The sequence below is a fragment of the Mytilus californianus genome, unplaced genomic scaffold (assembly GCF_021869535.1).
Source record: "Mytilus californianus isolate M0D057914Y unplaced genomic scaffold, xbMytCali1.0.p SCAF_10, whole genome shotgun sequence".
Classification (NCBI taxonomy): domain Eukaryota; kingdom Metazoa; phylum Mollusca; class Bivalvia; order Mytilida; family Mytilidae; genus Mytilus; species Mytilus californianus.
The window spans coordinates 78,486,167-78,500,135 of NW_026262582.1; the positions used below are offsets into that span (position 1 = coordinate 78,486,167).

Below are 13,969 nucleotides of genomic sequence, written 5' to 3' on the forward strand. Positions count from 1 at the left end.
ATAAAAATGAAATGATTCAGCAACATATATTTCACAACTGTTTTTTTTTTCTCATTATCATTTAACTATATATATCATGATGTAAAATAATTGGACAAAGGGAGACAACCCAAACCAATCACACTGCCTAATGATTTTATTTTTGTGTGATTTGTGGAAATATCAAGCACAACTTTATAAAGATCTATATATTCTTAGAAAAAGAGATTATCCAATTATTATTCCTGTACCATGGGGATCATTACCAAACAGAACCATACTCAGATTTGTATATTTAAGGATTATGATCTTGTCTGTGAGGCCACGAGGGAGGAATATCCAATGAACAATCTGATTTCCTGTACTGTGCAGCATCATTCTAACACAGAACCTTAATATATTTGTATATTTTGTAGGATTAGGATCTCGTCTTTGTGAGGCCATGAGGGAGGAATATCCCATGAACCACCTGATTTCCTGTACTGTGGCACCGTGTTTGACAGGAGAAAGTCCATTACAGAACTATAATGCTTTACTAACACTGTCATACCTTCAAAGGTAAAAATACAAGTAATATTTGGGACATTTTATGATTAGCTTAAAATCTTCTAACATAACATCATAATATGATCTTCAAGGAAAATCAGGAACAAGAAAAACAAGAAAACAAGATTTGGTTTTAGAAATTTCAAAATTTGAATGCACAAAAAAATTTAACAGTTTTTTTGTTTGTTTTTTATTGGCAGCTTCTTCTTTTTCTACATTTTGATATATATTTTTTCAACTATTCCTAAATATTTTATCAAATTTATAGCCAAACTATGGATATTTTGTAATTTAAATGATCTTTTACAAATGCAGTTTTTATTTCAGAAATATATTTATAAAGACGATTCTATTTCAGGAATACAGACTGTGTTGTTCTGACTTATAACGATGATGTTCTCGGAAAACTGCAGAGAAAGATGGAGAGTGTTTCTTTTGATGCCATGAACACCTCTATAGCATCTGCTCTAGGTGGAGTATTCCTGCCCACAGATACCATGACACCAAAAAGGTTAGATTATCTCCCCTTATATAAAGTGACGATGTATCTTTTGATGCCCTGAACACCTCTATAGTCTCTGCTCTAGGGGGAGTATTCCTGCCCACAGATACCATGACACCAAAAAGGTTAGATTATCTCCCCTTATATAGAGTGACCATGTATCTTTTGATGCCATGAACACCTCTATAGTCATTACTCTAGGTGGAGTATTCCTGCCAACAGATACCATGATGCCAAAAAGGTTAGATTATCTCCCCTAACTTAAAGTGACCATGTTTCTGTTGATGCCATGAACACCTTTATAGTTTCTGCTCTAGGTGGAGTATTCCTGCCCACAGATACCATGACACCAAAAAGGTTTGATTATCTCCCCTTATATAAGATGCCATGAACACCTCACTCCACTGTATTTTGGGTATTTCCAAAAAGGTTAGATTGTATCGATCCCCTAACATCAAGAAAAAAAGTTTAACATAGGATCCTATGGGAAATACATACAAATGTCTTATTTTAGAGAACCACTGAATGGAATGAAACCAAACAAAGCATGAATGTTCCTTATGAGGTGCTGACCAAGTGTCGTTACTTTGTAGCCGATCCATCATCCAAGATGGCCGTCAGCGGAGGACTTAGTTTAACATAGGACCCTATGGGAAATACATACAAATGTCTTCTTTTAGAGAACCACTGAATGGAATGAAACCAAACAAAGCATGAATGTTCCTTATGAGGTGCTGACCAAGTGTTGTTACTTTGTAGCCGATCCATCATCCAAGATGGCTGTCAACGGAGGACTTAGTTTAACATAGGACCCTATGGGAAATACATACAAATGTCTTCTTTTAGAGAACCACTGAATGGAATGAAACCAAACAAAGCATGAATGTTTCTTATGAGGTGCTGACCAAGTGTTGTTACTTTGTAGCCGATCCATCATCCAAGATGGCCGCCAGTGGGAGACTTAGTTTAACATAGGACTCTATGGGAAATACAGAAAAATATGTTCTTTTAGAGAACCACTGAATGGAATGAAACTAAACATAGCATGAATGTTCCTTATGAGGTGCTAACCAAGTGTTGTTACTTTGAAGCCGATCCATTATCCAAGATGGCCGCCAGGGTGGGACTTAGTTTAACATAGGACTATGGGAAATACACACAAATGTCTTCTTTTAGAGAACAACTGAATGGAATGAAACCAAACATAGCATGAATGTTCCTTATGAGGTGCTGACCATGTTTTGTTACTTTTTAGCCGATCCATCATCCAAGATGGATGCCACGTGGGACTTAGTTTAACAAAGGACCCTATAGGAAATACATACAAATATCTTCTTTTAGAGAACCACTGAATGGAATGAAATCAAACATAGCCTGAATGTTCCTTATGAAGTGCTGACCATGTGTTGTTACTTTGTTGTTGATCCATCATCCAAGATGGCCGCCAGCGGGAGACTTAGGTTAACATAAGACCCTGTGGGAAATACATACAAATGTCTTCTTTTAGAGAACCACTGCTTGCAATCAATTTGAAACTAATTACTATGTCATAAATGTTCCTTATAATGAGGTGCTGATGAAGTGTTACTACTTTGTTGCTGATTTACTGTTCAAGATGGCCACCAGAATTTATAAAGTATGGGGCCAATATTAAACCAAATTTGGCCTCAATCATTATTTAAGTATCTGTTATGATTTTTATCTTCTTGTATATGATTTCAAAAACCCAAGTAGAGACAGGTGAGCGACACAGGCTCTTGAGAGCCTCTAGTTTTGTTATAACTTACTTCCTGTAACAAATGATAAACTATGTATCTAGACTGTAGAGGTTACAAGCTTAAGAAGAGTTAATCAATGTATGGGTAACGTTTTTGTATACTGTGAAAGTAGTTTTATTCGTGGGGAACTAATTTTCTTGGTTTTCGTGGATGACTTTATCCACGAATTTAAGTGTCCAATGAAATATAATAAATGTTGTCCAAATCAAAACATGGTTTGACTACATGGATACGGGCATGCCATAAAATCTAGAGAAATCGAATATCGCCAAATGCACTATGAACTACAACTGCAGGCAGAATTATACCCTATCATATATATTTAATCTTTAAACTGTACAAATTTCAATCTATAAATGTATAAAAATATTTTTGATCGATGAAAGTCAGATTTCCGGTGATGATATGCTATGATGAAGTGTTCATTTTATATCATAATACTTCTCATATAGAAAGTAATAATTTCATGCTGAGCTTGCTTTTGATCAGAATTAATTTTAAAATTCAAGGTACATTTATAGCATATGTTTAATTAGCTGTTTTCTTTAAGTGACATGTTTATGACCCAATTAACACCTTTGATGGTCTTTAATCTGTTGATCACTCGATCTCTGGTTAACCCTTACTATGCCGCAGAGCCTATATTTAGGCTTTCTGTACTCCTTTCAAATGCCAACGGTCTTTATTTAGGCTTGGCAACGGTTGCCTATATCGTCTGTTCTGTAACAATGCACGTTACGTCACAGTGGAATAGGGACAATACATTGAGGATCGACAAGGGGTATATCAACAGTTTCAATGCAGGAAAAATGTTTTAAGTTGATTGCAGGGGCAAGACTTGCCACTGTTGCCGTCATCTGCCTTTGATGTAATGGTAAAATATGACGTCATAACTGTAGTATCGTAACATAATGACCGTCAACACTTTGCGTCGCATTTATCCACTTTTTTTTATTTTTCCATCATTTGACAAATGTAGTTTATTATTATCATGTTTTTTTTCAAAAATATAACAAACAGTAGGGTCACGGAGCTTTTTTTTTTTAAGCTGCAGGTTGTGCAAAAACGTTAGATTTTGTAGAAATTATACCTGAAAAAACAGTGTGTATGAATAGAAAAAAAAACTAAACGACAGATCTTTTAGATAAAACGAGAAGATAGCTTTCATAATGTGCTTTCAGAAAATAAAAATTAATAAAAATTGGGATAACGGCACTCGTTTTTGTGCTACAAATCAAAATCGGTAATTTTATAAAACAGTCCTATAATCCGATTAAACACATTATTTTCTTCGTTTTGAAGAATAGTCTTACAACTGAATTGCATGCCTCACTTAAAATGCATATTTCATTAAAGATCTAGACTGATTATTTTCTACTATTTTACAACACAAGAGGACGGAAGAAATCCAACATTCATTAAATTTTATATCTGATTCATCAATATTACAACCCTCCAAACACATTGGTACCCCCATATTTTTCAATCAAAGAATTTCAAAATAGCTCTTACATATCTGGCGAGTTATATGTTGACAGAAAGAGAGAAATCAAGAAAACCCCAATCTAAATAAAATATAGTTCTCCGAGTTCGTTATATTCATATATATGAGTACGTGATTTAATATAGATCAGAATTTTAATCAGATTGAGAAAATCCGTCCTTGCGATCCGTAAAATTAAACTGTATTAGCATGAACATTCATGCAAAATGTATTATCTATGTTCAGTTGAAATATTCCCCCATGGATAACACTTATTTTGAAATATATCGTGTTTTCGAAATTATTAATTCAATTTCTGACGGGTCAATATAACTTGGCCCGAGAACACAGTTATTTCGTAGTGCATTTCTTTTCGACAACAAATTTAAATAAAAAAATCGCACCTGCTCTATCTCAAAAAGATTTTTACAGTGTAGTGTACTACTATTGGGACAAATAATATCAACATTATAGAAAAGTCTACCAGCTCTAACTCAAAATATTGACAATTCTATGTTAAGGGGGTCTAGATTTCAGTTTGACAGCTTCAGACCTTTTTTTGACTGGACCAAATCACTACTTAACATTAACATGATAAAGATTCAGCACGCAAATTTTTTTAACATGTAATTTCATCCCCTTACTTAATATTTCATGCATAAAATATAAAGAAATAAATTTGGAAAGTGTATGAAAAAAAATTGCAAGTTATACACTGTCCACTCTAGGAACTATAGACAACGAAAATCTAAGGACGATAACTGTGTCCTCAGACCACTTACAAAAAGTCAACACAGTACAATCCGAGGTCTAACTTATTTATATACACCAAATTTCTACCAGACTTCCAAGAGATTGCGTTTATAAATCCATTTTAGGGATCACCTTTGTGTATCCATATTTTTGTTACACTTTTTTTAATCACAATAGTGCTAAAACCCCATCGCAGTGTATGAAAAGTACTCAAAATATTTGCACTCCCATTTTATTTAAAATTTGAACATCTGTGATTTTCTTGGCTTTTGGAATAAACTAATCAACCACCAAGGATTGAAAAAAATTGCAAGAGAGAAACAGAAAAAGTGCATAGTTTGCATCCGTTCTAACCATCGTCGCAGGACAAGTACTTACTGTGCCATGCATATGCAACAAAGGTCTCCACGAAAAACAAAAAAAAATAAGATATTCGTATAGACATGATCTTGAGTTCATTTTCGGAATCCCCACAAAAATATCATGATAGATTGTTAAATGGCTTTATGATATATCGTATACATGTTCAAAATCAATGTTATTCTACAAATATTCAACATATACATATGAATAAAACTTATTTATTTTTGAAATATGTAAAATTTCAACGAGACAAACACAAAAAATGTTTGTCTTTCAAATTTGTAAATTTCCATTTGAAAACAAATTAAGTCATAATGTAGTATTTCAAATTACTACGGAACCCTCAAATATGTAGAACTTGACATTTCGTCTGCTGTGCTCCATACCAAAACGTTGTAAAACCCTAAATCACATTTCTTCTGTGCACACCTTTATCTGTGCCCCTGTCCGTGACGTTCTCTCATTGTTGACGTCATAAGCGGTACAGTTGCATTTTGAATACCCAAAATCTGACTTGGCAAAGTATAGAATCTGTGTGGCAGTGAAAGGGTTAATTAGTGTCATCACTTCTGATTACACGTGTGCAACAATTCAAATGTTTACTTAGCAAATTTCCTTCAATCAGGACAATTTGTAATCACAGATGAAAGCAGTTATTTTATTTCAAATTTGTTAAAAGTTGTCAGTTTTTAAAGACGTCCCAGTAAGTGAACATGAACATCTTACTTTGAAATGTCCACAAATTATTATGAAACAACATATGGTTATTATAAAGAATCTTCGTTTCTAATGGCTTCAATTCTTCACTCGATTTTTTTTCTTTCAGAAAACTAAAATCCACGAATTTAAAAACCCACGAATATGTAACTTTTGCTCAAACCACGAAAATTGATACCCATGAATTAAGGGACTTTCACAGTATATCTTTATATTTTTTTTTGTAGTGGGCCAAGTATTGGTATGGAACCTTGGGAGATGATAAGATCTGTTTGTCCACTGCCTGCAAATAAATTTGTACAGGTCCATCATATAGCTAAGAGGTAAGTTAGACCATGTATTTGTACAGCTCCATCATATAGCTAAGAGGCAAGTTAATTAAGTCAAAGATGTACTGTAAATTGAGAGATTAATGAGTGCATTTATTGGTGTGATTTTTAAAGTAGGGACACAAATGCAAGATTATTTGTGCTATTTTAACATGTTAAGGATAATCTGCGTGCAAATATATGTATCTGATATCAAAATGTGAGTTCTTATTATTGTGATTCTCACTCAGTCACATTATTTGCAATGATAAAAACCTCACAACAATTTTTAAATTTACAGTTTATAAAGGCATCCTCTGGACTGAATAAATGTGATGTGATAACAGTTGAAGAAAATTATTTTTGGTCAATCAAAGGATGTCTAAAATTATTGCAAAAGGATCTTTATTTAGTAGTTTTAGGTTCACATATAGTGGTGCTCCAAATTATTGGACATGTATGTATACTAATCAAACGTGTAGATATAAGAAGATGTGGTATGAGTGCCAATGAGACAACTCTCTATCCAAGTCACAATCTATAAAAGTAAACCATAAAAGGTCAAGGTATGGTCGTCAACACAGAGCCTTGGCTCACACCGTACAGCAAGCTATAAAGGGCCCCAAAAAATTACTAGTGTAAAAACATTCAAACGCAAAACTAACGGTCTAATCTTATTAAAACGAGAAACACTTACAAACCACATAAACAAACAACAACTACTGAACATCAGATTCCTGACTTAGGACAGGTGCAAACAATTCCAGCAGGATTAGACGTTTTAATGGTACCAAACTTTCTTCCTTATCTGAAACAATAGTGTAACATCACAACATAGAAATACACACTATTCATGTTATATTTTTGCTATTACAGTAAGCTGTCTTGGGCAGGATTACAGAAACAGATGAGGGTGTATACTAACCAAACATACATTACAATTTTATTTATTACAGTAAGTTGTCTTGGGCAGGATTACAGAAACAGATGAGTCAAGGCATTAGACGGCACGATAGCAAAGGAAATGTAGTATCCTTATATATAATTAGTATCAAGTTCACAATTAGGTTTACAGAAAAGAGAATAATAGCAAAAAAAAAGAGGGGAATACAGTATAATGGGCAGAAAACTAAAAAAGCTGACTATTTGATTGATAGTGCCGAAATTTAAAGAATAGAGAACAAAATATAAAGTGTAAGTGAAATGCCTAAAAAAAGTAAAGAAAACAAAAATGAAGGACACATAAAATAGAAGATGTGGTATGATTGCCAATGAGACAATTCTCCACTAGACCAAATAAAACAAAAATTTACAACTTTAGGTCACCGTACGGCTTCAACAATGTGCAAGCCCATACCGCATAGTCAGCTATAAAAGGCCCCAAATTCACAAATTATATGCAGTCTTATGAGACCACTTTTACTCTCCCTTGGGTGGTCTGTTAAAACAGATTTCACTGTATATAGTTAAATGGATTCAAGAGGAGAGGAACATATATTTTCCTTATAAATCATCAGTTTGGTAGTATAGGTAATGTAGTGATAGCACGAGGTGACAGTACAGAGACATTTTATCCTCAGATGACACAGGGGCTGGAGAAAAAGTTCCGTAAATCTTTCAACACTGTCAGCTGGAATCCATTCCCTATAGATATCTGGACTGGTATGTGAAAAAGAATATAGATATAAGAAGATGTGGTATGAGTGCCAATGAGACAACACTTCATCCAGGTCACAATGTGTAGAAAATAAACAATTATAGGTCAAATTTTAATTTTTATTTTAATCTCACAGTTGTCAAGCTGTTTAAAAGTTTAAAAGTTTTACCCATGAGAGAATAAAAAAAGTATTGTATCTAATGAGAAACATCAAAATAAAAGCCCACAAAATTATTTAGTCCCAAAAAATACATATCATGTAAAAAAGACAATTTTAACAGTATGATTGATAACTGTCTTACAAACTTGTTAAACATTATTTACTTTCACCGGTTCAATTAAAATATAGTAATTAATTGAACTATTTTAGTCTTTTGATATCATAAAGTCATCTATGTCAAAACAGCTACCGGGTACTTCAATTCTTGTGTTGGCTAATAATTGAAAACATACATCATTTATCCATTAAACATTTTTGACAAAACAGTTACTGTGGATTCATTTATTTTCGTGGGTACCATTTTTGTGGATTAAGGAAAACTTGCATGTCCGTGGATATTTAATTTTGTGATTATGCTGAGCTCTGCGTACTATCCTAAAGAAAATAATTATTTCTTTGAACATTTAATTTCGTGGTTCCCCTGTACCCACAAAATCAATGAAAATTGGTATCCATCGAATAATAATGAATCCACAGTACACTGAAATTTAAGGTGTCTTTTGAAAGAAAACACAAAAAGAATAAACTGCAATTCAGAAATAAACAACAAATGTTCTTGTCTTTTTATAGGAAACCATGTTAATTAGGTATTAAACAAAAATTAATCAACTGTTCAGGAAAGTATTTTTAAGAATGAGAGAAGTACATACATTATGTGTCAGTAAAAAATTTATCTTATATCTTCAATAATTTATTGTTTCAGCCAAGACCAACAGTATTGGACCAAAAGACACAGCTTCGATAACAGTAGCATCAAATTCAGAGTCAATAGTAGAATACCTCGAGACAGTCTATGAAAGGTCAAGGGTCAAATTTGCTGCAAAAGCTTATCTCCATTGGTACAACAAATACGGAGTAACCAATGTAAGTAGGATAGTGTTTAGATGGAGTAACCAATGTAAGTAGGATAGTGTTTAGAAGGAGTAACCAATGTAAGTAGGATGGTGTTTAGATGGAGTAACCAATGTAAGTACGATGGTGTTTAGATGGAATAACCAATGTAAATAGGATAGTGTTTAAACAGAATAACCAATGTAAATAGGATGCTGTTTAGATGGAGTAACCAATGTAAGTAGGATGGTGTTTAGATGGAGTAACCAATGTAAGTAGGATGCTGTTTAGTTTGAGTAACCAATGTAAGTAGGATGGTGTTTAGACAGAGTAACCAATGTAAATAGGATGGTGTTTAGATGGAGTAACCAATGTAAGTAGGATGGTGTTTAGACAGAGTAACCAATGTAAATAGGATGGTGTTTAGACAGAGTAACCAATGTAAGTAGGATGGTGTTTAGACAGAGTAACCAATGTAAGTAGGATAGTGTTTAGATGGAGTAACCAATGTAAGTAGGATGGTGTTTAGATGGAGTAACCAATGTAAGTAAGATGGTGTTTAGATGGAATAACCAATGTAAATAGGATAGTGTTTAAACAGAATAACCAATGTAAATAGGATGCTGTTTAGATGGAGTAACCAATGTAAGTAGGATGGTGTTTAGATGGAGTAACCAATGTAAGTAGGATGCTGTTTAGTTTGAGTAACCAATGTAAGTAGGATGGTGTTTAGACAGAGTAACCAATGTAAATAGGATGGTGTTTAGATGGAGTAACCAATGTAAGTAGGATGGTGTTTAGACAGAGTAACCAATGTAAATAGGATGGTGTTTAGACAGTAACCAATGTAAGTAGGATGGTGTTTAGACAGAGTAACCAATGTAAGTAGGATAGTGTTTAGATGGAGTAACCAATGTAAGTAGGATGGTGTTTAGATGGAGTAACCAATGTAAGTAGGATGGTGTTTAGACAGAGTAACCAAAGAAAATAGGATGGTGTTTAGACAGAGTAACCAATGTAAGTAGGATGGTGTTTTACTATTCTTTTAAAAAAAAATACTTCCAACACCCAAGTATAGTCATTGATATAGATGTACTAAAAATCAAGGAACATACAAAACTATATAAATTGAAAGGACATGCCAGTAAACAAATTCCAATAAACAATGGTACACACATATCAACCAAGATATCTATTGAAAACAAGAAAAAAAATCAATTATGAACAACTAATGAATGGAATACATACTACAGATAACATGTTTAACGAAACATGTTATTGCACATCACTTTGCAACCATTTGTCAGTAATTTTTTTGGTAAATGCACGTTTTTGAATGATAACTGAAAAGTTTTCAAAATTACTGAAAATTTGATAGATTGTTGCTGATTGTGTCAAAAGGAGGTTGGTATCTATGCACTCGTTGAATATTTTTCCCTCATTGAATTTTTCAATTAGTTATTCTATAAATAGTAGTTTATTAATTGTATCGGTTCAAAGTAAAACAGAGAATGGAAATGGGGAATATGCCAAAGAGACAACAACCCGACCAAATGGCAGATAACAGCCAAGGCCACCAATGTGTCTTCAACGCAGGGAGAAAGTGTTTTTATGATCTCACTTTCATCAGGAATGCTCAAAGTCAAATATTTGAAACCAATAGATGTTTTAGTATGGAAACTTGTGTTGAGCTATATGACAAAAAGTTACAATAGTGGATTAACACATGTCTAATGTCTAAAAGGGACCTCGGTGGCCGAGTGTTATAAGTAGTAACTACTGTAATCACTAGCCAGTCAACACTGAGGTTGTGAGTTGGAACTGGTGCACTAGACTCCAATCTTAATTGACTATGACTGTCAGCTTCCCTATTTAAGGTCAGTGGTTTTCTCCAGGCACTACGGCTTCCTCCACAAATAAAAACTGGCCGTCACAAAATAGCCCCATAGCGGTGCTAAAAACGTGTTAAAACGCAAAAAAATCAAAAATCAAATCTAATGTCTAAATATTTAATCAATGGTAACAGATATTCAGCTAATCATCGATGTCAAGGAAAAACAAAGAATAATGAAGTAATTGCTTTTGAAATCCTGGTCTGAAATAATTTTAAGCAGCAAACAAAATTATTTTCATTTACCTGTGTATATAACATGTATTCTATTTGGCGGCATTTTGTTCAAGGTTAACATCATTATATCATGTATATGGCGGCATTTTGTTCAAGGATATATGGTTGACTTTCTGAAAGTGTTTATTATCTCACCCCTTATTGATTTTGTATTTACATTGTGTCATAGATCTAATACCGTTCAGTGTATATTCACTTGTTTGTTTTCATATGTCTTTTGATTGAGTTATACCATTTCTATTGATATTTTATAGTGATGTTACACTATTGTTTCAGGTAAGGGTGAATGTTGGTACCTTTTAAAACGTTTAAACCCACTGCATTTGTTTGCACCTGTCCTAAGTAAGGAACCTGATATTCAGTGGTTGTCGTTAGTTGATGTGGTTCATAAATGTTGCTCATTTCTTATTTATAGATAAGACCCTTGGTTTTCCCGTTTGAATGGTTTTACACTATTTTTTGGGCCCTTTATAGCTTGCTGTTCGATGTGAGTCAAGGCTCCGTGTTGAAGACCATACTTTGACCTATAATGGTTCACTTTTTGAAATTATGACTTGGCTTGAGAGTTGTCTCATTTCACTCATACCACATTCTTATATCTATGAACACACTTAAGGATGTACTTAGGTGAAATTAAAAAAAATCTAGAATTTAGAATTGATACTATAAGTCAGAAGAGCATTAAGTAAAGGAACAAAATAAGCTAAAAATATTGAAAGGTTATGGATTTCCTTTCAAGATATTTGAGTTTTAAAAAATGGCGGGAAAAGGCTGACTCGGACTTTTACCTTATATTTGCATTGGTATTATTTGGGTCTCAAATCGAAAGAAAAGAAATCTAGAATCTGCTTAATTTTTGGTAAATGACCTTTTCAGAGCTATTGAAGTCTTATTTGAAAAGAAAAATGGGTGTTATGGGGCAAAATATTTTACCCAGTATTGAAGGAAGAATACCAAGGAGTCCGAAGATCTGACACAAATTCCTAAACCTCACCTAAGTACATCCTTAAATGCATTTTGAATTCAACATTCAAAGCTAAAATATGAAATAGCAGAACAGTGTAATTTTTTAAGATTTGATTTTTATCTTTTTCAGGAGGATTTTGAAGAAGCATTTGATGTTGTTGAAGACATTATACAGAATTATAAAAGTGCATTTTCATGAAATATAAATAAAATTTATGATTTTAATATTCATAATCATCAAAACAAATGTGTGTCTTATGTATTTATGTTATTTCTGTTTTTTTTTTAAACCTTCTATATAGGCGTATATGACAAAGTTTCTGTCGTTTTTATGTGCACTGTGGTTTTTAAATGTTTTTTTGGTTTGTAAAAAAAAGAGAGCCTAAAAATACCAAAGAACATTCAAACTCGCAAATATATCACTTATTATGAGTAAATCTGTCTTTAAGATACTATGTAGACCAATTTTTATACCCCACATTATTTATTGCATCGGGAATAATGTTTTTGACCTGTCCATCTTATGTCTGTCCGTCCGTCATTCAGTCAGTCCTCATCGCAACTCCTCTGAAACTACACAACAGAATTTCATGAAACTTTGTAGATAATAAGGACATACTATGTAGATGTGCATATCATGGGAAATTATGATTCAATTTTTTTTTCTAGGAGTTATGCCCCTTTGAACTAATTTGCCTCAATATACTACTGCAACAGTTTGTCATCGCAACTGCTCTGAAACCACACAACAAAATTTAATGAAACTTTGTAGATAATAAGGACATACTATGTAGATATGCTGCATAATGCATATCGACAGGAAATTATGATTCAATTTTTGTTCTAGGAGTAACACCCCTTTGAACTATTTTGCCTCAATATATACTACAGCAACAGTTTGTCATCGCAACTCCTCTGAAACCACACAACCGAATTTCTTGAAAGTTTGTAGATAATAAGGACATTCTATGTAGATATGCATATGGACAGGAAATTATGATTTTTTTTTCTAGGAGTTATATATGCCCTTTGAATTTAGAATTTTGGCCTAAATATACTACTGCAACAGTTTGTAATCGCAACTCCTCTAAAACCACACAACAGAGTTTCATGAAACTTTGTATTTTATGAGGACATAATATGTTAATGAGCATATCCACAAGAACATTTTTATCAGTTGGCTTTTGTAGAGTTATGATAAAATTGAGAATGGAAATGGGGAATGTGTCAAAGAGACAACAACCCGACCATAGATCAGACAACAGCCGAAGGCCACCAATGGGTCTTCAATGCAGCGAGAAACTCCCGCACCAGCAACAAACAAAAGAGCTATGTCAATTGGACATGCTTTGATACTATATCTGCCCTTGAATTTTTACTTGATAACATTTGTGTTCGCTTTGGAGATTCCGTATATCGTCAAGTTGTCGGAATTCCAATGGGGACTAACTGTGCACCACTTATTGCGGACCTGTTTTTGTATTGTTATGAGTTACAATTTATGACTTAAATCAGCAAAGACCCATCGAAACAACATCTGATTGAAAAATTTAACAATACTTTTAGATATTTGGATGATATATTGGCTCTCAATAATGACGACTTCAGTATGTATACTAAAGAAATTTGTCCTGTTGAACTTACTTTAAATAAAGCTAATACTAACAATAACCACTGTCCTTTCCTCGATCTTGATATCTATATCATTAACGGGAAGCTTAATACAAAAATTTATGAT

At 33.3% G+C, this 13,969-nt stretch overlaps 1 protein-coding gene across 2 annotated transcripts in view; it reads left to right on the forward strand.

The window, feature by feature from the left end:
* The window catches only part of LOC127718590 (tubulin delta chain-like), a 28,385-nt gene extending 15,907 nt beyond the window's left edge, over positions 1–12,478 (forward strand). The window contains exons 6-12 of one of the 2 annotated variants that reach the window (XM_052224657.1): positions 396–537; positions 884–1,036; positions 6,349–6,444; positions 7,386–7,458; positions 7,947–8,091; positions 9,010–9,204; positions 12,362–12,478. In XM_052224657.1, the coding sequence (XP_052080617.1) occupies positions 396–537; positions 884–1,036; positions 6,349–6,444; positions 7,386–7,458; positions 7,947–8,091; positions 9,010–9,204; positions 12,362–12,363 (806 nt within the window). In that variant the 3' untranslated portion in view covers positions 12,364–12,478. The remainder of the gene's footprint in view (positions 1–395; positions 538–883; positions 1,037–6,348; positions 6,445–7,385; positions 7,459–7,946; positions 8,092–9,009; positions 9,205–12,361) is intronic. The other variant, XM_052224656.1, reaches the window with a different exon arrangement.
* Positions 12,479–13,969: the final 1,491 nt, after the last annotated feature.